This window comes from Lipotes vexillifer, unplaced genomic scaffold (assembly GCF_000442215.2).
Source record: "Lipotes vexillifer unplaced genomic scaffold, Lipotes_vexillifer_v1.1 scaffold1098, whole genome shotgun sequence".
NCBI lineage: Eukaryota > Metazoa > Chordata > Mammalia > Artiodactyla > Lipotidae > Lipotes > Lipotes vexillifer.
In genome coordinates, this window is record NW_006798559.1 from 724,211 (window position 1) to 748,100 (window position 23,890).

The following is a 23,890-nucleotide window of genomic DNA, read 5'->3' on the forward strand; positions in this document are numbered from 1 at the left end:
GATTTATGTTTTATTAAACTTTTCAAAAAAAAAACCTCTGTTCTTTTAGATCTTGTCCATCAAATGTATATTTTCTATGTCACTAATTTCTGCTCTTAGCTTATTATTTTTTCCTTCTGTTAGAGTTTAATAATTAAGTTTTAGATTGCCTAATTATTCTTAGTGGTAATATTAGCCTGACATTTCTAAAACCAGAAGTTATTAAACATGCATAAATTTACTTCTAGGAGGCTCATTTCTAAACCTTAATGGTTTGTGATATGTTACACTGTTTTTGTCATTTACTTCCACTTATTGGACAATTGCCATTATGATTTCCCTTGAACAGACAGATTGTTCAGAAGGACATTTTTTTGTTTTCCAAATATGAAAAAAAATTAAGATTGATTTCTAAGATTTACTGTGGGCAGAGTATGTTTGTCATGTTTTTGAAATATGTGTCTTTTTTAGAACATGGTTAATTCTTATAAATGTTCCTTATGTACTTAAGATCTTGCATTTGCTCTGTTTGTTGAGTGTAAAGAGCAAGGTTGTTAATTTCATTAATTTAATTGTCAAAATATTTTATATCCTTACCAATTTTGCAAATTTTATGTGCTTCACAGTAGTTATTATTATAGATGTGTTAAAATTTTCCACATTAATGTTGATTTACCAGTTTCTCCTTGTACCAGTTTCTCCAATTGTTGCTTTACATATTTCAAGCTTTGTTAGTTGTGTACAATTGGTGTTTCTTCTTTGTGTTTTTTTTTTTTTTGTATATCATATAGTTCCCCTCTTTATCTCTAATATGTATATATCTTTCCTCAAACGCTATTTCGTGATATGCATTGGAACTGTTAACAGCTTTCTTTTGGTTAGTATTTGCATAGTATATTTTTTGCATCTCTTTATTTTCTATCTTCTTGTGCTGTTTTTGTGTTGCATTTACATTTTCTAAGTAGTATAGAATTGAATGTTGTTTTGAAAATCCAGTTTGATTTTTTTAATCTTTTCACAGGTGAGATATTTACTCTTATTTAGGTACGGATTGGCCAAAAAGTTCGTTCAGGTTCCCCAAGTTACAAAAACCCGAATGAACTTTTTGGCCAACCGAATATTTGGGTTAATCTCTGCTCTTTGGTTTGACTTTTTGGTTTACTATGTTTCATCTTTGAATTTTGTTCTTCTTCTCTCCTATCTAATGTTGGATTAAAATTTGCATTGTATATTCTTTTGTCCCTCTGCTGGCTTGGAAGCTATACATTATATATTATTTCAGTATTTTCCCTCAAAATTTCAACATATTCATTCAATTACAAATTTTCCTACAGCAATATAGAGCTATTCTGTACTTCTTTTTTCCTCCTGAATACATCAGGAACTTAACACGCATTAACTACTATTAACACCCCTCTCCATTCTCTGATTGCTGTCTTGAATTGTTTTACCTTTAATAATTCCTATGAAATATTTAAGACATACAAAAGTTATAAAGTTAATATTTACAATAAGTATCCATGTACCCGCAACCCAGCTTAAGAAGTAAAACATTATCTACATGATCTGAGTCTGCAGCGTGCCCCTTCCTGTTCACTTCTTTCATTACCCAAACTTCACCTCCCAAAGTCACTTCTATCCTGGTTTTAGTATAACTTCCCTATTTTTCTTTATACTGTTATTGAAAAAATATGACTTCCTAAACAACGTATAATATATATGTTTAAAAATTTTATACATTATATTAAACTTCTCCAATATTCTATAGTTTTTGTGCAACTTAAATTTTTTTGCTCAATATTAGTTTGTGTGACCCATCCATATTGATATACGTAGTCATAGTTTATTCATTTTCATGGCTATAGTGTATTGTATTTAATTTTATGAATAAACCACAATTTATATAATCATTTTTCTAGGTGGACAATTTGGTTGTTTCTAGTGCTTTTTTTTTTTTTTTTTTTTGTATTCTAAACGTTTCTCCAAATGTTCTTGAACATGGCTTCTTGCATGCATGTGACTGATTTTGTTGGAAAATGCAAATTCAGTAGTGAATTGTTGGGATATGGGGAATGCTATCCTCAACTTTAATATCCTGCTAAAAATTCTTCAAAGTGATTTTAACCAATTTTTTACTCCCTCTTGCAATATGAATGTTTCTACAGCTCCCTATCTTTGCCAACATTTTGCTAATTTGCTGAGTATGAAATGACATCTTCTAATGGTTTGAATTTGTTGTTTCCTAATCACTAGTGAGGTTGGACATCTTTTCATATGCTTATCAGGATTTAGATTTCCTTTCTGAGAATTTCCCTTTCACGTTTTTTGTCTTTATTCCTATCGAACTGTTTTCTTTTTCTTATTAATTCACAACAGCTCTTAAAAGTACTGTATACTAATTCTTTGGTAGGACTTCAGGACCAAAGGCAAATGTGTAGGACCATTTGATGGCCAATTTTATGTGTCAACTTAACTGGGTCACATGGTGCCCAGACATTAGGTCAAACATTATTCTGAATGAGTCTGTGGGGGTGTTTCTGGGTGAGATTAATATTTGAATCAGTAAACTGAGTAAAGCAGATTGCCCTCCTTAATGTGGGTAGGCCCCATCCAATCAATTGAAGACCTGAATAGAACAAAAATGCTGAGTAAGAGGGAAATCCTTTTGCCTGACTGTTTGAGCTGGGTCATTGCTTTTTTTCTGGCCTTTGGATTCAGATGAAAACACTGGCTTTTCTTGGGCCTTGAGCTTACTAGCTTTCAGACTGGGACTTATTACTCCTGGCTTTCAAGCCTTTGGACTTGGACTAGAACTACACATCATCTCTCCTGGGTTTCTATCTTGCTGGCTGCAGATTTTGGGCCTTATCAGTCTCCATAATCATGTAAACCAGTTTCTTATTTTACATACAATATATATATACACATATATAGGATAAAATATAGATAGGGTATTATATACATATTATATATACATATATATATATATATATTTTTTGCGGTACACGGGCCTCTCACCGCTGCGGCCTCTCCAGCTGCGGAGCACAGGCTCCGGACGCGCAGGCCCAGCAGCCATGGCCCACGGGCCCAGCCGCTCCGCGGCACGTGGGATCCTCCCAGACCGGGGCACGAACCCGCGTCCCCCGCATCGGCAGGCGGACTCGCAACCACTGCGCCACCAGGGAAGCCCCATATTATATTTTTATATATCCCATTGGTTCTGTTTCTCTGGAGAAGCCTGACTAATACAGGTTATGAACTTCAAAGAACAGATGGGATCCATCATCTTGTAATCGCCAATCCAGGGACCAGGCCAGACCAGCCACTCCATGCAAGGGCCTGTTAGAGCTGGAGATTAATTCCTAGATATGAGACCCCTACTCTCCTCTGACACTCTGTGGTCTTGTGCACTTTCCTACCCATCAGGACACCATCTTGGAGAGGAGTGGGGGAAGAAGGAGTCAGGAAGACTGAGCTTTCATGAGAAAGAAGCCAAATCAGCTTACCCTGGAGACATTTAAACCAGAAGAAAATATAATATTGTAAATTCACAAGTTTAAACTTTCCCCTCCCTCTCTTAACCAGCAGAGTAGAAGCTCAGGAGAAAGATGAGATTAATAATACAACATAAAGAGCTATGTAATTTTTTGCACATTTGAGCATAAGGAATAAACTACAATCCTTTTACAGTTACGTTAAAATTATGTCTTAAATAACAAATGTTTTAATCACTATTGCATTAGATTATTATACTTCAACATTTTAAACAATATCCCCTTTGCTCAAATGAAGTTTACATCTGCTCTTATGATATTTAACACCATTTAACAACATGCATAGCTAAATATTAAAGTGTCTTAATTTATTTAGTAAGGAATACCTGAATTAGGAGTTTACACTCCACAAAGGGAAGAAAAAAGGCAAATTTTAACAAGGAGATGTTCATATGAATTATTAAAACTGCACAATATGATCTTACCGTTCTGAATACCCGCTGTCCCGGGCAAACCTCTGAAATGCACCCATGGGATCTGAACCCGTGCTTAAGATAAATACCAGGGGAGTTTTGTATGACATGTCTTGATACAGAGAGGGCAGGTCCACAGGTGGTGTCTCTACAAAGGATTTCCCAAGAGTTTCTATTACAAAGTCTGTAAGAGCAAAAACCACCTGAAAATTGAAAGGAAAAACATTACAAAAATACTGGATGAGGTTCCAATTCAACAATGTATCAGAAATTCTAGCCAGAACCATTAGGCAGGATAAAGAAATAAGGAATCCAAATCAGAAAGGAAGAAGTAAAAATGTCACTATTTGCAGATGATAAGATCTTATACAGTTGACCTTTGAACAACATGAGTTTGAACTGCACATGTTCACTTATATGGTGGATTTTTTCCAATAGAAATGTACTATAGTACCACACAATCCATGGTTGGTTGAATCCTCAGATGAGCAACCACAGATACAGAGGGTTGACTGTAAAGTTATATGTAGATTTTCTATTGTGCAGAGGGCCAGTGCCCCTAACCTCTGCATTGTTCAAGGGTCATCTGTGTATAGAAAATCCTAAAGACTTCACCAAAAAACTGTTAGACCTAATAAATGAATTAAGTAAAGTTGCAGGATACAAAATCAACATACAAACTCAGTTGTGTTTATACACACTACAGTGAAATATCTGAAAGAGAAATAAAGAAAACTATCTTAAGTCAGAAAGAAAAAAACAAATACTGTATATTAATGCGTATATGTGGAATCTAGAAAAATGGTATAGGTGATCTTATTTGCAAAACAGAAATAGAGACACAGATGTAGAGAACAAATGTATGGACACCAAGGGGGGAAAGGGAGCAGGTGGTATGAATTGGGAGATTGGGATTGACATATATACACTATTGATACTACATATAAAATATATAACTAATGAGAACCTACTGTATAGCTCAGGGAACTCTATTCACTGCTCTGTGGTGACCTAAATGGGAAGGAAATCCAAAAAAGAGGGGATATATGTATATGTATAACTGATTCACTTTGCTGTACAGTAGAAATTAACACAACATTGTAAAGCAACTATACTCCAGTAAAAATTAATTATAAAAATAAAATAAAAAATAAATTAAAAAAAGAAAACTATCCACTTCCAATAGCATCAAAAACAATAAAATGCTTAGGAATAAATTTAACCAAGGAAGTGAAAGATTTGTACACTGACAAAACATTGATAAAAGAAATTGAAGAAGACGTAAACAAATGGAAATATATCCTGTGTTTGTGGATTGTAAGAATTAATATTGTTAAAATGTCCATACTACCCAAAGTCATCTATAGATTCAATGCAATCCCTATCAAAATTCCATTGATGTTTTTCACAGAAATAGAAAAAAATTCCTAAATTTACATGGAACCACAAATGACCTGAAATTGCCAAAGCAATCCTGAGAAAGAAGATCAAAGCTGGAGGCAGGACACTTCCTGAATTCAAATTATATTCCAAAGGTGTAATAATCAAAACAGTATGGTACCGACAAGAAAACAGACACATAGATGAATGGAACACAACTGAGAGCCCAGAAATAAACCCACACATACATGGTCTACTACTAATACTTGACAAGGAAGCCAAGAATAATCAATGGGGAAAGAATAGTCTCTTCAATAAATGGTGTTGGACAAACTGGACATTCACATGGTGAAGAATGAAATTGGACCGCTATCCTACACCACTTATAAAAAATCAACTCAAAATGAATTAAATATTTAAATATAAGACCCAAATCCATAAAACTTCTAGAAGAAAACAGAGGGGAAAATTTCCTTGACATAGTTTTAGCAACAAGTTTTTGGATATGACACCAAAAGCACAAGCAATGAAAACAAAAATAAACAGGGGACTATACAAAACTAAAAAGCTCCTGCACAGCAAAAGAAGTAACCAACAAAATAAGAAGGCAACCTATGGAATGGGAGAAGGTATCTTAAAACCATACATCTGATAAGGTGTTAAAATCCAAAATATGTAAGAAACTCATGTAACTCAATAGCAAAAACAAACAATCAATCCGGTTAAAAAATGGGCAAAGGATCTAAATAGGCATTTTTCCAAAGGAGATATACAAATGGCCAACAGGTACATAAAAAGGTGCTCAACATCACTAATTATCAGGGAAATGCAAATCAAAACCACACCTGTTAGAATTGCTGTTAACAAAAAAACAAGAGATAAGTAGTGTTGGTGGATAAAAGGGAACCCTTTTGCATTGTTGGCAGGAATGTAAATTGGTGTAGCCACTATGGAAAACAGAATGGAAGTTCCTTAACAAATTAAAATATATAGCTACCAGATGATCCAGTAATCCCACTTCTGGGTATCTATTTGAATGAAATGAAGTCACTACCTTGAAGAGATATCTGCACCCCCATATTCATTGCAGCCTTATTCACAATAGCCAAGACATGAAAACAATCTAAATATGCATCCACAGATTAATGGGTAAAGACATTTGGTAAATATATACAATGGAATATCTTGCCATTTGTGATAGCATAGATGGACCTCGAGGACATTATGTTAAGTGAAATAAATTAGAGAAAGATAAACACTGTATGCCATCACTTACATGCGGAATCTAACAGAGCTGAACTCATAGAAACAGAGAGTAGAATGCTGGTTGCCAGGGTATTGGGAGGGGGAAGAAATGGGGAGATGTTTCAAAGGGTACAAACTTCCAGTTATAAGATGAATAAGTAGTAGGGTTCAAATGTATAGCATGGTGACTCTAGTTAACAATATTATATATTTAAAAGTTAAGAGATTAGGTCTGAAATGTTCTCACCACACACACACACACACACACACACACACACACACACACACACGGTAATTATGTGAGTTGAAGGATGTGTTAATTAACCATATTGTGGTAATCATTTTGCAATATATGTATGTATCAAATCATCATGTTGTACACCTCTTAAACAATGTTACTTGTTAGTTATATCTCAGTAAATCTGGAAAAAATTAATATAGCTCAGGCAATGTAAATTAAAAAACATGTCTCTTTAGGTAACAATTCTATCATTCTAATATATTTTTATAAAAGGAAAATTATAAAGTAACATTTCCCCCCTCCAAAAATAAATTTAATAAAATAATGTAACACTCTTGAGAGACACTCAACATAACAGGAATAGAGGGGAAATTCCTCAACCTGTTAAGAGGTATCAATGATAACCCCACAGCTAACATCATACTTAATGGTGAAAACTGAACACTTTTCCTCCTAAGATAGGTACAAGGCAAGTACATCCACTGCCATTACTTCTCTTCAACATTGTCCTGGATGTTCTAACTAGGGCAATTAGTTAAGAAAATAAAATGAAAGATATCTAGATTGGAAGGAAGAAGTAAAACCATCTCTATTTGCAGATGACAAGATCTTGTATATAGAAAATGTTATGAAACACAGTAAAAGTCTGTTAGAATAAACAAGTTCAGCAGGTTTGCAGTATACAAAAATATACAGCAATCAACTGTATTTCTCTACAGGAGCAGTGAGAAAACCAACAATGAAATTAAGAGTGCAATTCCACTTACAATAGCAACATAAAGAACAAAATATTTAGAAGTAAATTTAACAAGAGAAATGCAAATTTTAGTCTCTGAGAACTACAAAACATTGTTGGAATAAATTAAAGAAGATCCAAATAAATGGAAAAACACCCCATGTACATCCATTGGAAGACTTAATGTTGTTAAGATGCTAAATTGATCTACAGAGTCCAATCAAAATTCTGGCTGGTTTCTTTTCAGAAATTTCCAAGCTGATCCTAAATTCATATGGAAACTCAAGGGACAAAGAATAGCCAAAATAATCTTGAAAAAGAAGAGCAAAGTTGGAAGACTCACACTTTCCAATTTTAAAACATGTCACAAAGCTACAATAATCAACACAGTGCAGTAGTGGCATAAGGGTAGACATATAGATCAATGGACTAGAACTGATATATTAGAAATAAACTCTCACAATTATGACCAATTGATTTTTGGCAAGGGTGTCAAGATCATTCAATGGAGAAAGAAGAGTCTTTTAACAAATGATGCTGGGACAACTGGATATTCACATGCAAAAGAATCAAGTTGGCTCCTTACCTAACACTATATAAAAATTAAATCAAAATGGATCAAAGATCTTGATGTAAGAGATAAAGTTTTATAACTCTTAAAAGAAAACATAGGAGTAAATCTTCATGACATTGAATTAGGCAATCGCTTTTTAGATGTGGCATCAAAAGCATGAGTGATAAAAGAAAAACAAATTGGAAATCACCAAATAAAAATTTAAAAAATTTTGTGTTTCAAAGGACACCATAAAGAAAGTGAAAAGACAACCACAGAGTGGGAGAACTTTTTTTATTTCAAATAATGTATCTGTTAAGGAAATTTTATTTAGAATATATAAAGAACTCTTTCAACTCCATAAGAAAAAGACAAATAGTTTTAAAAAATGGCAAAGGATCTGAATAGACAGTTCTACAAATAGCCAATAAACACAAGAAAATATGCTCACTGTCATTAGACACAAGGACACCACAAGAAAATTACAGACCAATATCCTTGATGAACAAAGATGCCAAATCCTCAACAAAATATTAGTGAACCAAGTTCAAAGATACATTAAAAGGATCATACACATAATCAAGTGGGAATTATTCCAGGGATGCAAGGATGGTTCAACATTCGCAAATCAGTCACTGTGATACACCACATTAACAAAATGAAGGACAAAAAACATATAGGCACCTCAATAGATGCAGAAAAAGGCACTTCCCTGGTGGTCTGGTGGTTGAGAGTCCGCCTTCCAATGCAGGGGATGCGAGTTCTATCCTTGGTTGGGGAACTAAGATCCCACATGCTGTGGGGCAACTAAGCCCATGCGCCGCAACTACTGAGCCCACACACCACAACTACTGATCCTGTAAGCCACATCTAGAAAGCCCATGTGCCACAATAACAGAGCCCACGTGCTCTGGAGCCCATGAACCACAACTAGAGAGAAGCCCGTGTGCCACAATGAAGAGCCTGTGCACTGTGACAAAAAATCCTGTGTGCTGCAACTAAGACCTGAAGCAGCCATAAATAAATAAATAATAAATATTAAAAAATAGATGCAGAAAAAGCATTTGACAAAATTCAATACACATTTATGATAAAAACTTCCAACAAAGTGGGAACATACCTCAACATAATAAAGGCCATATATGACAAGCCCACAGCTAATATCATACTCAACAGTGAAAAGGTAAAAGCTTTTCCTTTCAGAACAGGAACAAGGCAATGATGCCCACTCTTACTACTTTTATTCAACATAGTATTGGAAGTCCTGGCCAGAGCAATTAAGTAAGAAAAAAAAAAAGACATCCAAATTGGAAAGGAAGAAATAAAACTGTCACTGTCTGCAGATGACATACTGTCATATATGGAAAACACTAAAGACTCTATCAAGAAACTGTTACAACTAATAAATGAATTCAGTAATATTGCAGGATACAAGATCAAGACACAAAAATCTGTTGTGTTTTTACATACTAATAACAAACTATATGAAAGAGAAAAAAAGAAAGCAATCCCATTTACAATTACTTCAAAAAGAATAAAATACCTAGGAATACATTTAACCAAGAGATGAAATACCTGTATATTGAAAACTACAAGACATTAATGACAAAAATTGAAGAAGACACAAATAAGTGGACAGATATTCTGGGTTCATGGTTGGGAGAATCAATATTGTTAAAATGTCCACAATACCCAAGGCAATTTGCAGATTCAGTACAATCTCTATCAAAATTCCAATGGCATTTTTCACAGAACTAGAATAAATAATCCTAAAGTTTGTACAGAACTGTCAAAAAACCTCTAATAGCCAAAGCAATCTTGAGAAAGAAGAACACAGCTGGAGGCTTCACACTCCTTGATTTCAAACTATGTTACAAAGCTCAAGTAATTAAAGCAGTATGATATTGGCATAAAAACAGACACACAGATCAATGGAACAGAACAAAGACCCAGAAATAAACCCAGGCATATATGGTCAGTTAAATTACATCAAAGAGGTCAAGAATATAAAATGGGGAAAGGATGGTTTCTTCAATTAATGGTGTTGGGAAAACTAGATAGTCACATGTAAAAGAATGAAACTCAGCCACTACGTTACACTATACACAAATATTTACTCAAAATGTATTAAAGACTCAAACATAAGACTTGAAGCCATAAAAGTCCTAGAAGAAAACATACGCAGTAAGCTCCTTGACACAGGTCTTGGTAATGATTTTTTGAATCTGACACCAAAAGCAAAAACAACAAAAGTCAAAATAAATAAGTGGGGCTACATCATACTAAAAAGCTTATGCACTGCAAAAGAAACTATCAACAAAATGAAAAGGCAACTTATTGAATAGTAGAAAATATTTGCAAATCTTAGATAAGGGGCTAATATACAAAATATACAAATAACTCATACACCTTAATAGCAAAAAAACCTCCAAACAATCCAATTAAAAAATAGGCAGAAGAGTTGAATAGGCATTTTTCCAAAAAAGACATACAGATGGCCAACAGGTACATGAAAAAGGTGCTCAGCATCATTAATCATCAGGGAAATGCAAATCAAAACCACAATGAGATATCATTTCATACCTGCTAAAATGACTATTATCAAAAAGACAAGAAATAAGTTGGTGAGGATGTTGAGAAAAGGGAACCCTTGGGCACTGTTGGTGGGAATGTAAATTGGTGCAGTCACTATGGAAAACAGTGTCTATGTCTGCAAAAAATTAAAAATAGCACTACTGTATGATCTAGCACTCACAATTCTGGGTCTTTATGCTAAGAAAATGGAAACACTAACTTGAAAAGATATATGCACCCCATGTTAACTACAGCACTATTTACAATAATAGTTAGGTCATGGAAACAACCTGTGTCCATCAATGAATAAATGAATAAAGAAAATCCGGTATATATATGTACACACACAATAGAATATTATTCAGGCATGAAAAAGAATGAAATCTTGCCATTTGCAACAACATGAATGGCCTTTGAGGGCATTATACTAAGTGAAATAAGTCAGACAGAGAAAAATAAATATATTACCTCTCTTATATGTGTAGTCTTAAGAACAGCAACAACAACAACAAACTCCTAGTTACAGAGAACAGATTGGTGGTTGCCAGAGAGGGGAAAACGGGTGCAGAGGATGAAAAGGTTAAAAAAAAAAAAGTGTGCATGTGTGTGTGTGTGAGAGAGAGAGAGAGAAAGAGAACGAACTTCATTTCCTAAGATCAGAATTCTTAACCTGGAATTATAAAATCATATGTGGGAGAGCATTCATGCACTTTCTAAGAAGGCCTGCAACTTTCATCATATTCTTCAAAGGGTCCAAGTGAAAAAAAGAATCCCTGCCCTCAGACTGACCTGCAGCCTGTGACGGGGAAGGGTGGGCAAGTATCCCTTGTGAAGCCCCTTTGCTTCTATCAAAGCCTGGGTGGTGCCTAAGGGGAGTGATTCCACCCACTTCCGGTTCAGGGCTTGATTCCATTTCCCATTCTATTTATTTCATATTTGCTCCCATGAGCAGCATCTCTGACCACAGCCTGAAGGACTGTCTCTGAGCTCTTCTGGGCCCTTCTCCTCTGGGACCCTCTTCTCCCAGTAGGCCCTCCCTCCAGTCCCTGCTAGGCTTCCCCAGCCAGGGTACTACTCCACGTCTAGCTGCTGCTCACCCCTTACCTCCCCATCAAATTGGATGTTGGTATGACACAGGAAATGATTTATATGAGAAGTTGAGAATATCACCCCTTCAAAGAGGTCCTCCTTGGTTCCCACCCTAAACTAGCTTTCACTCTATTACTTTTACTGAAACTTCCCATTCATGTCCTTCCAAGAACTTTTTGCAAATGGAAAATATTTTATTCTTTTTTTTCCCTCTCTCCCACTAGAATGTAAGCCCATGGGAGTATGGACTTTGAATTTTTTCTTTTTCACAATTGTAGCCTCAGTGCCTAGAATACAATAATTACTTACCAAGGTATTTGTTAAATGTTCTATGAATAGAAGCTGAGAGAAAGTTACCAGTCTTCAAATATTGGAAGGTGACTCTCAGGTCTTTCCTGAGTCTGGTCTTCTCTGGACCAGAGAAATGGGAATGCTGGCTGGGAGACAAGGCCTCACAGCAGGTGGGATCTTGCATGGACATAGCCGACCAGCATCTCTTCTCTAGGAAATCTTCCAGTAGTCATATTTTTACTGTATGATGCAATTTCCCTATCCATAGCTGACTGGACCAGGGGTAAAACTTAAGTCAAGCTGGACCAATCAGAATCTCTCTCTTAAGAATTTGAAACTAGAGGAACAGTTTATAGTTGAGAGCTGAGTGCTGATAATTGCAATACTACAGAGCTATGTTCATTGAACTGCCTTGGTTATTACTCTTCCTGAAGCGTGATTAATTGGCTTTTCCTTGAATTTCATGAGCTACCCCCCAGTATCTTTTAATTTTAATAAATCATTTTTTTCTTAAACTTATTAAGTTCACTCTCTATGGTTGTAACCTAAAGAACCTAAGCTCATACACAGAGACACAGAACCTGAAACAACAACAATTTCCTATAGTCTAGAATTTTCTAGCACATGTCTTAATCTTTAAAACTCCTTCTTCTTTGGGGCACCTGCCACTTAGTCATCCTTCATTCTTGTCAGCATCCAACCTGGTAGCCACTGTCCCATATTCACTGAAGACTTTCCATCTGCTCATAGCTTTCCTCTCCATTCATGTCTGTTCCAATGATTTATCAACTGTGTCTCACCATCTGGTGTGACACAACCCAGGTTCAGGGTCCATAAGGCCATCCCACATCCTAACATCACAGTTCCTTGACCTCTAACTCTAATGCACATCATCTCATCACTTCCTCAGTCACCCACACCCATTGTCATCACTTAGAACTGCTCATCAGAAATTTTAAGTTCAACTTTGATCACAATCTGTCCCGTCCTTCTAGCTGTGCTACTCCTCTAGTCCAACTACATTTGCTTCCAAAGAAACTTTCAAGGTTTTTCCTCTTCTCCCAGTCTATAAGCTCTTTCTTAGATCTCTCCCCGTTTATAGAACTACTTTTACCAACAGTCTCAATGGCTTTTTATCCTCTATTCATCTATTGTAATTATTGGTAGCCCAGGTCGACCCCACAGCCTTTCAGTGTTCCTACAGAGATGGCAGAAAATCCTACAGCATAGCCTCAATATTTTCCAGCTATGCTTTGGCTTTCTCCAGCAAGTTTTCTTTCTCTCATTTCTCATAGGAACATCCTCCATTCATTCATTCTGTTGATAACTTGCTGTACCGAAACTCTATACTTCTTTCTCCTGGTGTTCTTCTTGCCCCTCTGCCTCTTCCTTCTCATGGGTTCTTCATCCTTTCTCTCTGCTCTTTCAAAGTTTGTGCTTCTCAGGGTTTCATCCTTTGCCCACTTGTCCTCTTATTCTATTATTCCTCTACCATTTTAACAACTCCTGTCGTTTTACTTTCCAACTCAATGCTGATGATTCCCCAATCTCTATTTCTAAGCCATATTTCTCTCTAGAGTTTTTTTTTTTTTTGGTGGTACACGGGCCTCTCACTGTTGTGGCCTCTCTCGTTGCAGAGCACAGGCTCCAGACGCACAGGCTCAGCGGCCATGGCTCACGGGCCCAGCTGCTCCACGGCATGTGGGATCTTCCCAGACTGGGGCACGAACCCACACCCCCTGCATCAGCAGGTGGACTCTCAACCACTGCGCCACCAGGGAAGCCCTCTCTTTAGAGTTTTATAACCAGATATTAATTGGTCTCCATACTACTATACACTCTGATACTGGTGGACACTGCAGACTCAGTGACATCTTTCTCTGACATGTTTTTCCTTTCACATTTGCTTAGTTGTTGATGCAACTATCCCCTTTGGCACCCACGCAGAAACTAGGAGCAACACAGTTGCCCCATCTCCACATCCCCCTCCATCTCTTTAATCTACTACCTCTATCCTAATTCAGTTTGCCATAACTTTAAAAAAATTTTTTATTGGAGCATAGTTGCTTTACAATGTTGTGTTAGTTTCAGGTGTACAGCAAAGTGATATATATATATATATATATATATATATATATATATATACCTATCTCCCTCTCTATATATCCATTCTTTTTCAGATTCTTTTCTCATATAGGCTATTACAGAATACTGAGTAGAGTTCCCTGTGCTATACAGCAGGTCCTCTTTGGTAACCATAAGTTTGATTTCAAGATATGTGAGTTTTTCTGTTTTGTAAATAAGTTCATTTGTATCATTTTAAAAATTAGATTCCACATATAAGCAATATCATATGATATTTGTCTTTGTCTGACCTCACTTAGTATGATAATCTCTAGGTCTATCCATCTTGCTGCAAATGGCATTATTTTGTTCTTTTTTTATGCAGACTGCTGTAATTTCTTATATAAATTACGTCAACCATCTTCAAACTGGTCTTGGTAACTATGGTGTTTTTCTCTTCAAATGCCTTCTTCCCATTGCTGCCAAGATCTGAAAGGCCCATCAATCCCCTGCTAACGCTGTCCAGCAGACCCCTGCCCTCCCTAGCAGAGAGCACAAGTTTCCCATGGCACACACCAGGGAAGGACCACCAGGTTCCTGGCTGGCTCTCCAACCTTTTCTTTCATCATTTTCTGTATAAAACATTATGTTCTGTTAATAACAAAGTCTCTATTTCTTATTAATAACACAGAGTCACAAACCACCTCCCAAACTTGGCCATTGCTACTCTCTAAACAAATCTACTTCAGTCCATGAATCATAACTGGCTGGTGAGCTTTAGTAGAAGTAATTATAATACAGTTCTTTAATGAAAAAATCTCCTACCTTTTCTTCTTTACAGCATTTAATAAGAATTAGCTTATGGAAAGAACTTAATTCTGGACACCAAAAATTATGGCTTGTGGGCACCCTTTCTGTTGTCATGAGTTGATCATCCTCCTTTATTTTAGAATAGGCTTCCTGTTCAGGTGGGTTAAGATAAGTCTCAAAAGATCCTGGAAACACAATTTAAAAAAATGCTTTAATTAAAGTTGCTTTGACTTTGATATTAAATAAATATTTTGATAATTAAAAAATCTCTACATTTACCATTAGCTTTTTACATTACCACAAATGTAAATATATTTAATCTCCCCCTACCCAACCTAATTAAAAAATAGTGAATTTAAAATTGGATCAGAAAACGAATTCAAACCACTTAACAGAAGGCAAAGCTAAAACAAATGACAGAGAAGTTAAAAATAAAAGGATGCATAGAGATATATCAATCAAATGTGAGTAAAAACAAACACCTGACATGATAAGAGTAACACTGGATATATTAAAATTCAAGGCAAATATAATTAAATGGGATGAAATTGTTCAAGTTATATTAATTAAAATACAAACCCAATAATAAAAACACACACAAAAAAACCTATGTGTCAGACAATAGCATAAAAATACATCAAACCATCACTGCTGAAGGCAGAAGAAAAAGCAGAAAAACATATTAATGATAGGAAATAACACGACTGTCAGTCTGTGACAGATAAAGCAAATTAAAAATTCTGGTATAAATAATTTTTACCATATAAATAATATATGAATAAATTGACATCACTACAACTTTATGCCCTAATAAACAGAACACATTGCCCTCAACCCCCCTGGAATATTTATAAGAAATGGGCTTGCATCTCACATGAGGTTTAGGATTCTAGTTAGCCCTTACTCTGGTTATAACATGTAGTAAGAATTAGCATTGAAATTCCTGCAGAGAGAGAGGGCAGACAGCAGAAGCAAGAAGAACTACAGTTCTGCAGCATGTGGAACAAAACCCACATTCACAGAAAGACAGACAAAACGAAAAGGCAGAGGACTGTGTACCAGCTGAAGGAACAAGATAAAACCCCAGAAAAACAACTAAATGAAGTGGAGATAGGCAACCCTCCAGAAAAAGAATTCAGAATAATGATAGTGAAGATGATGCAGGACCTCGGAAAAAGAATGGAGGCAAAGATCGAGAAGATGCAAGAAATGTTTAACAAAGACCTTGAAGAATTAAAGAACAAACAAACAGAGATGAACAATACAATAACTGAAATGAAAAATACACTAGAAGGAATCAATAGAAGAATAACTGAGGCAGAAGAACGGATAAGTGACCTGGAAGACAGAAAGGTGGAATTGACTGCTGCGGAACCGAATAAAGAAGAAAGAATGAAAAGAAATGAAGACAGCCTAAGAGACCACTGGGATAACATTAAACATACGAACACTCGAATTATAGGGATCCCAGAAGGAGAAGAGAGAGAAAAAGGACGCAAGAAAGTATTTGAAGAGATTATAGTCAAAAACGTTCCTAACATGGGAAAGGAAATAGCCACCAAAGTCCAGGTAGTGCAGAGAGTCCCAGGCAGGATAAACCCAAGGAGAAACATGCCGAGACACATAGTAATCAAACTGATAAAAATTAAAGACAAAGAAAAATTATTGAAAGCCACAAGGAAAAAATGACAAATAACATACAAGGGAACTCCTACAAGGTTAACAGCTGATTTCTCAGCAGAAACTCTACAAGCCAGAAGGGAGTGGCATGATATATTTAAAGTGATGAAAGGGAAGAACCTACAACCAAGATTACCCAGTAAGGATCTCATTCACATTCACCAGAGAAATCAAAAGCTTTACAGACAAGCAGGGGTTAAGAGAATTCAGCACCACAAACCAGCTCTACAACAAATGCCAAAGGAACTTCTTTAAGTGGGAAACACAAGAGAAGAAAAGGACCTACAAAAACAAACCCAAAACAATTAAGAAAATGGTAATAGGAACATACATATTGATAATTACCTTAAATGTGAATGGATCAAATGCTCCAACCAAAAGTCACAGGCTCACTGAATGGATACAACAATGAGACCCATATATATGCTGCCTATAAGAGACCCACTTCAGACCTAGGGACACATACAGACTGAAAGCGAGGGAGTGGAAAAAGACATTCCATACAAATGGAAATCAAAAGAAAGCTGGAGGGCTTCCCTGGTGGCGCAGTGGTTGAGAGTCCGCCTGCCGATGCAGGGGACACAGGAGCCCACATGCCGCGGAGCAGCTGGGCCTGCGAGCCATGGCCACTGGGCCTGCGAGCCATGGCCGCTGAGCCTGTGCATCCGGAGCCTGTGCTCCGCAGAGGGAGAGGCCACAACAGTGAGAGGCCCGCATACTGCAAAAAAAAAAAAAAAAAAAGAAAGCTGGAGTAGCAATTGTCATATCAGGCAAAACAGACTTTAAAATAAAGAATGTTACAAGAGACAAGGAAGGACACTACATAATGATCAAGGGATCAATCCAAGAAGAAGATATAGCAATTATAAATATATATGCACCCAACATAGGAGCACCTCTATACAGAATGCAAATGCTAACAGCTATAAAAGAGGAAATCAACAGTAACACAATAATAGTGGAGGACTTTAACACCTCGTTTACACCAATGGACAGATCAGCCAGACAGAAAACTAATAAGGAAACACAAGCCTTAAATGACACATTAGACCAGACAGATTTAATTGATATTTCTAGGACATTCCATCTGAAAACAGCAGATTACACTTTCTTCTCAAATGCACACGGAACATTTTCTAGGATAGATCACATCTTGGGTCACAAATCAAGCCTTGGTAAATTTAAGAAAATTGAAATCATATCAAGCAACTTTTCCAATCACAACACTATGAGATTAGAAATCAATTACAGGGAAAAAACATTAAAAACACAAACACATGCAGGTTAGACAATATGTTACTAAAAATCAAGAGATCACTGAAGAAATCAAAGAGGAAATAAAAAAACCTAGAGACAAATGACAAAGAAAACACAACAATCCAAAACCTATAGGATGCAGCAAAAGCAGCTCTAAGAAGGAAGTTTGTAGCAATACAATCCTACCTCAAGAAACAAGAAAAATCTGAAATAAACAATCTAACCTTACACCTAAAGGAACTAGAGGAAGATGAATTAACACCACCCAAAGTTAGTAGGTGGAAAGAAATCATAAAGATCAGAGCAGAAATAAATGAAATAGAAATGAAGAAAACACTAGCAAAGATCAATAAAACTAAAAGCTGCTTCTTGAGAAGATAAACAAAATTGAGAAACCTTTAGCCAGACTCATGAAGAAAAAAAGGGAGAGGGCTCAAATCAATACAATTAGAAATGAAAAGGAGAAATTACAATGGAAAATTCAGAAATATGAAGCATCATAAGCGACTGCTACAAGCAACTCTATGCCAATAAAATGGACAACCTGGAAGAAATGGACAAATTCTTAGAAAAGTATAAGCTTCTAAGACTGAACCAGGTAGAAATAGAAAATATAAACAGACAAATCACAAGTAATGAAATTGAAACTGTGATTAAAAATCTTCCAGCAAACAGAAGTTCTGGACCAGATGGCTTCACAGGTGAATTCTATCAAACATTTAGAGAAGAGCTAACACCCATCCTTCTCAAACTCTTCCAAAAACTTCAGAGGAAGGAACACTCCCAAACTCATTCTATGAGGCCACCATCACCCTGATAACAAAACCAGACATATATACTACAAAAAAAGAAAACTACAGACCAATATCACTGATGAATGTAGATGCAAAAATCCTCAACAAAATACTAGCAAACAGAATCCAACAACACATTAAAAGGATCATACACCATGTTCAAGTGGGATTTATCACAGGGATGCAAGGATTCTTCAATATATGCAAATCAATCAGTGTGATACACCACATTAACAAATTAAGGAATAAAAACCACATCTCAATAGATGCAGAAAAGGCTTTTGACAAAATTCAACACCGATTTATGATAAAAACTCTCCAGAAAGTGGGCATAAAGGGAACTACCTCAACATAATAAAGGCCATACATGACAAACCCACAGCAAACATCATTCTCAATGGTGAAAAGCTGAAAGCATTTCAACTAAGATCACAAACAAGAGAAGGATGTCCACTCTCACCACTATTATTCAACATAGTTTTGGAAGTTTTAGCCACGGCAATCAGAGAAGAAAAAGAAATAAAAGGAATACAAATTGGAGAAGAAGAAGTAAAACTGTCACTGTTTGAAGATGACATGATACTATACGGAGAGAATCCTGAAGATTTCACCAGAAAACTACTAGAGCTAATCAATGAATTTGATAGATTTGCAGGATACAAAATTAATGCACAGAAATCTCTTGCATTGCTATACACTAACAATGAAAGATCAGAAAGAGAAATTAAGCAAACAATCCCATTCACCACTGCAAGAAAAAGAATAAAATACCTAGGGATAAACCTAAGGAGGTAAAAGGTCTGCACTCAGAAAACAATAAGACACTGATGAAGGAAATCAAAGATGACACAAACAGATGGAGAGATATACCATGTTCTTGGATTGGAAGAATCAATATTGTGAAAATGACTATATTACCCAAAGCAATCTACAGATTCAATGCAATCCCTATCAAATTACCAATGCCATTTTTTACAGAACTAGAACAAAAATCTTAAAATTTGTATGGAGACACAAAAGACCCTGAATAGCCAAAGCTATCTTGAGGGGAAAAAAACGGAGCTGGAGGAATCAGACTCCCTGACTTCAGACTATACTGCAAAGCTACAGTAATCAAGACAATATGGTACTGGCACAAAAACAGAAATATAGATCAATGGAAGAGGATAGAAAGCTCAGAGATAAACCCATGCACCTATTGTCAACTAATCTATGACAAAGGAGGCAAGGATATACAATGGAGAAAAGACAAACTCTTCAATAACTGGTGCTGGGAAAACTGGACAGTTACATGTGAAAGAATGAAATTAGAATACTCCCTAACACCATACACAAAAATAAACTCAAAATGGATTAAAGACCTAAATGTAAGCCCAGAAACTATAAAACTCTTAGAGGAAAACATAGGAAGAACACTCTTTGACATAAATCACAGCAAGATCTCTTTTGACCCACCTCCTAGAGTAATGGAAATAAAACCAAAAATAAACAAATGGGTACCTAATGAAACTTAAAAGCTTTTGCACAGCAAAGGAAACTATAAACAAAATGAAAAGACAACCCTCAGAATGGGAGAAATTATTTGCAAAGGAATCAACAGACAAAGGATTAATCTCCAAAATATATAAACAGCTCATGTAGCTCAATATTAAAAATACAAACAAGCCAATCAAAAAATGGGCAGAAGACCTAAATAGATATCTTTCCGAAGAAGACATACAGATGGCCAAGAGGCACATGAAAAGCTGCTCAACATCACTAATTATTAGAGAAATGCAAATTAAAACTACAATGGGGTATCACCTCACACTGGTTAGAATGGCCATCATCAGAAAATCTACAAATAACAAATGCTGGAGAGGGTGTGGAGGAAAGCCTCTTGCACTGCTGGTGGGAATGTAAATTGATACAGCTACTATGGAGAACAGTATGGAGGTTCTTTAAAAAACTAAGAATTACCATGTGACCCAGCAATCCCACCCTGTGTATATACCCAGAGAAAACCATAATTCCCAAAGACATATGCACCCTAATGTTCATTGTAGCACTATTTACAATAGCCAGGTCATGGAAGCAAGCTAAATGCCCATCGACAGACGAATGGATAAAGAGGGTGTGGTACATATACACAATGGAATATTACTCAGCCATAAAAAGGAACGAAATTGGGTCATTTGTAGAGACGTGGATGGACCTAGAGACTGTCATACTGAGTGAAGTAAGTCAGAAAGAGAAAAACAAATATCGTATATTAATGCATGTATGTGGAATCTAGAAAAATGGTACAGATGAACCAGTTTTCAAGGCAGAAAGAGACACAGATGTAGAGAACAAATGTATGGACAACAAGCGGGGAAAGCGGGGTGGTAGTGGTAGTGGTGGGATGAATTGGGAGGTTGGGATTGACATATATACACTAATATGTATAAAACAGATAACTAATACTGAACATGGGAAAAAAATAAAGAAATGATTTTAAAAAAAGAAAAAAAAGAAAGACAACCTACTGAATGGGAGGAAAAAAAAAAAAGAAATTCCTGCAGATGCAGGGAGCACAGTACAGTGTAAGTCCCCCAGCAAACCAGCACAATCATCTAGTGATGAAACAGGCTGCTGCGGTCGAACATTAGGCAAAATAGTTGGCTTCCATGGCGGGCTAGAAGACCACTTTCTCCAGCTGGTCTACTGGGACTCTCCTCTGAGGGTCTAACAATAGCAACCACAGAGCTGGTGACAGTTTGAAATGTAGTGACACTTAAGACCATGGCCCTGGAGCCATGGAGTATGTACCTCTGCAACACTTCTAATTTCTATATGAAATATACACAATTACATGGTATGAGACCACAGGGCACAGCATACCACAGTGCTTTCTAGTTGAAAGTGGATGCATTATTCTGAGGACCAGGTAGTAGAACCACTTATTCCAAAAGGACTTCTTTTCTCTTCAGGTTCTCATTACTGTATAATCACCAGGGCTTTGACTAATAAGACATGATAATTTAAAATTATAACTCTCAACTAATAGGACATGAAGCACTTAGAAACCATCAAAGACACAAGATTAAGGCAATTAGGAAGCCTTTGAAGGTAAGAGTGGCATTGAAATTAATTATTAAACTTAACCTGCAAAGATCCAAAGCTCAGTTTTAGAACACAAGCCATCCTATCACAGGTACAAACCTTCACCATTCTGCAGGATTTCCAGAATCAACCTTGAAATTTAACAAATGAAAGCAGGATGGTTGTTTTAAATTACTAATATTTTAGTCCCAGTTGACAGGAATAACATGGTGCCTTTTGTCCAAACACGACGAGTTGTTCCCAAAATTACTTAACCTTTCAGCCTCTACCTCTTCCCACTTTCTTTGCTTCTGTGTTTATGAGGATCCATCTAGCCTATTTTGCTTCAGATCTGTCCCTAACTGTCCATCACTAGGCTTCTCCTATAAGTATTTTTCTTTTGTGTTCTACTTCTAGCTACCTTGTTTAACTGGTCCACAATATAGAAACATAATTTTTATTTGATTTATTTATTGAAGAGTATTTTATTTTTTCTAGTCTTTATTTAGAAATCAAATGAACATATTAGGATCCCAGAAATTCTGGTTCATGTAGCTTTTAAACCACCACACTTACTAGGTATATTCAGGTAAATAAACATTCATATGAGAAGTAGAAGAATAATTACTAAAAATAGCAATAGGGCTTCCCTGGTGGCGCAGTGGTTGGGAGTCCGCCTGCCTATGCAGGGGACAGGGATTCGTGCCCCAGTCCGGGAGGGTCCCGCGTGCCGCGGAGCTGCTGGGCCCGTGGGCCGTGGCCGCTGGGCCTGCGCATCTGGGGCCTGTGCTCCGCGGCGGGAGGGGCTGCGGCGGTGGAAGGCCCGCGCAACGGGAAAAAAAAAAAAAAAAAAAAAAAAAAAAAAAGCAATAGAACACAGAACTTCAAATCAGTACAGGGGAAATAAAAAAAAGAATGTGGACAATTCACTTGAAGGCAAGAAAGAAGAAATAAAAATGAAGCAAAGAAAAAGCCTGCCATGGAAAAAAATCCCTAAAAAATAAAGATGATAGATGTAAATCCAAATAGATCAGGATTTTTCAGCCCTGCCACTACTGCCATTTGGGGCCAAGTGGTCATTTGTTGTGGAGGGTTGTTCTGAGCATTGTAGGATGTTTAGTCACATCTCTGGTTTCTACCTACTAGATACCTGCCGCACCACCCCAGTCATGGCAACCAATAATGTCTTCAGATGTTGCTGAATGTCCCCTGGGGAACAAAATCTTCCACAGTTGAGAGCCACTGAAATAGATCAATAACCATCCTTACAATAATTGGATTAAAACTTGCCTGTTTAAAAAGAGAGACTCTCACATTGCTCAAAACAGCAAAATCCAACTAAAGATACACTGAAAACATGATGATGACACAAAAGACTTGAAAAGGAAGAGTGTAGAAATATATAAAGGGGGAATACTAATGAAGATAATCCTGCTGTAACAATATTAGCCTTAGAAAATCTATTTTAAGGCAAAAAGCACTATTCAGGGTAAAGAGGAATATTATTTAATAAAAAAGGAATAATTTGCTAGAAAGATAATAATCCTAAATGCATTTCTAATTAACAGCATCAGTTCCACAAGATATAATGGGAGAAATTCCAGAATTACAAAGAGAGATTGTCAATCATAGTGGTGAACCTTACAGATTTAGTATAAAAGACAGTAAAATAAACACCACAATTAATAGGTTTGAACTAAAGATTACATATCTTTAGTTCAAAAGATTACATATCTTTTGCATCCAAGAAAAGACACACATGGAACATTTTACATAAACTGAAGTATAAATAAATTACAAACAATTTCATGCAAACCATGAGTATAATTTCTACAATGTAAGTAAATTATAAACAATAAAAAGATAGCACCCCCAAATCGTAAATGCGTTAGAATTAAAAAGGGCTACAGAGTAAAACTTTTGGGGAAAAAGTAACATAAAATCTTATAATTAGAGCAGGCATAACCTCTGGGGAAGAGGGAAAGGGTCCTATGAAGGAGTATAAGGGGATCCTGTGATTCTGGTACTGGTCTATTTCTTGACTTGGGTGGTGGCTCATAAGTACAGTCGATTTTTGATAATCAAATTGTTGATTCTGATTTGTGTACTTTTCCATATGTATGTTATCTGTCAATAAAAAGTTAAAAAAAAAGTATGGGATGAAGCT

The 23,890-nt window shown here is 36.3% G+C and overlaps 1 protein-coding gene across 1 annotated transcript in view; it reads right to left on the reverse strand.

Moving 5' to 3' along the window:
- DNAH6 (dynein axonemal heavy chain 6) overlaps window positions 1-23,890 on the reverse strand; it is a 302,264-nt gene that overhangs the window by 44,928 nt on the left and 233,446 nt on the right. Inside the window, 2 exon segments of the mRNA XM_007470601.1 lie at window positions 3,959-4,149; window positions 14,945-15,114. Of these exon segments, the coding sequence (XP_007470663.1) occupies window positions 3,959-4,149; window positions 14,945-15,114 (361 nt within the window).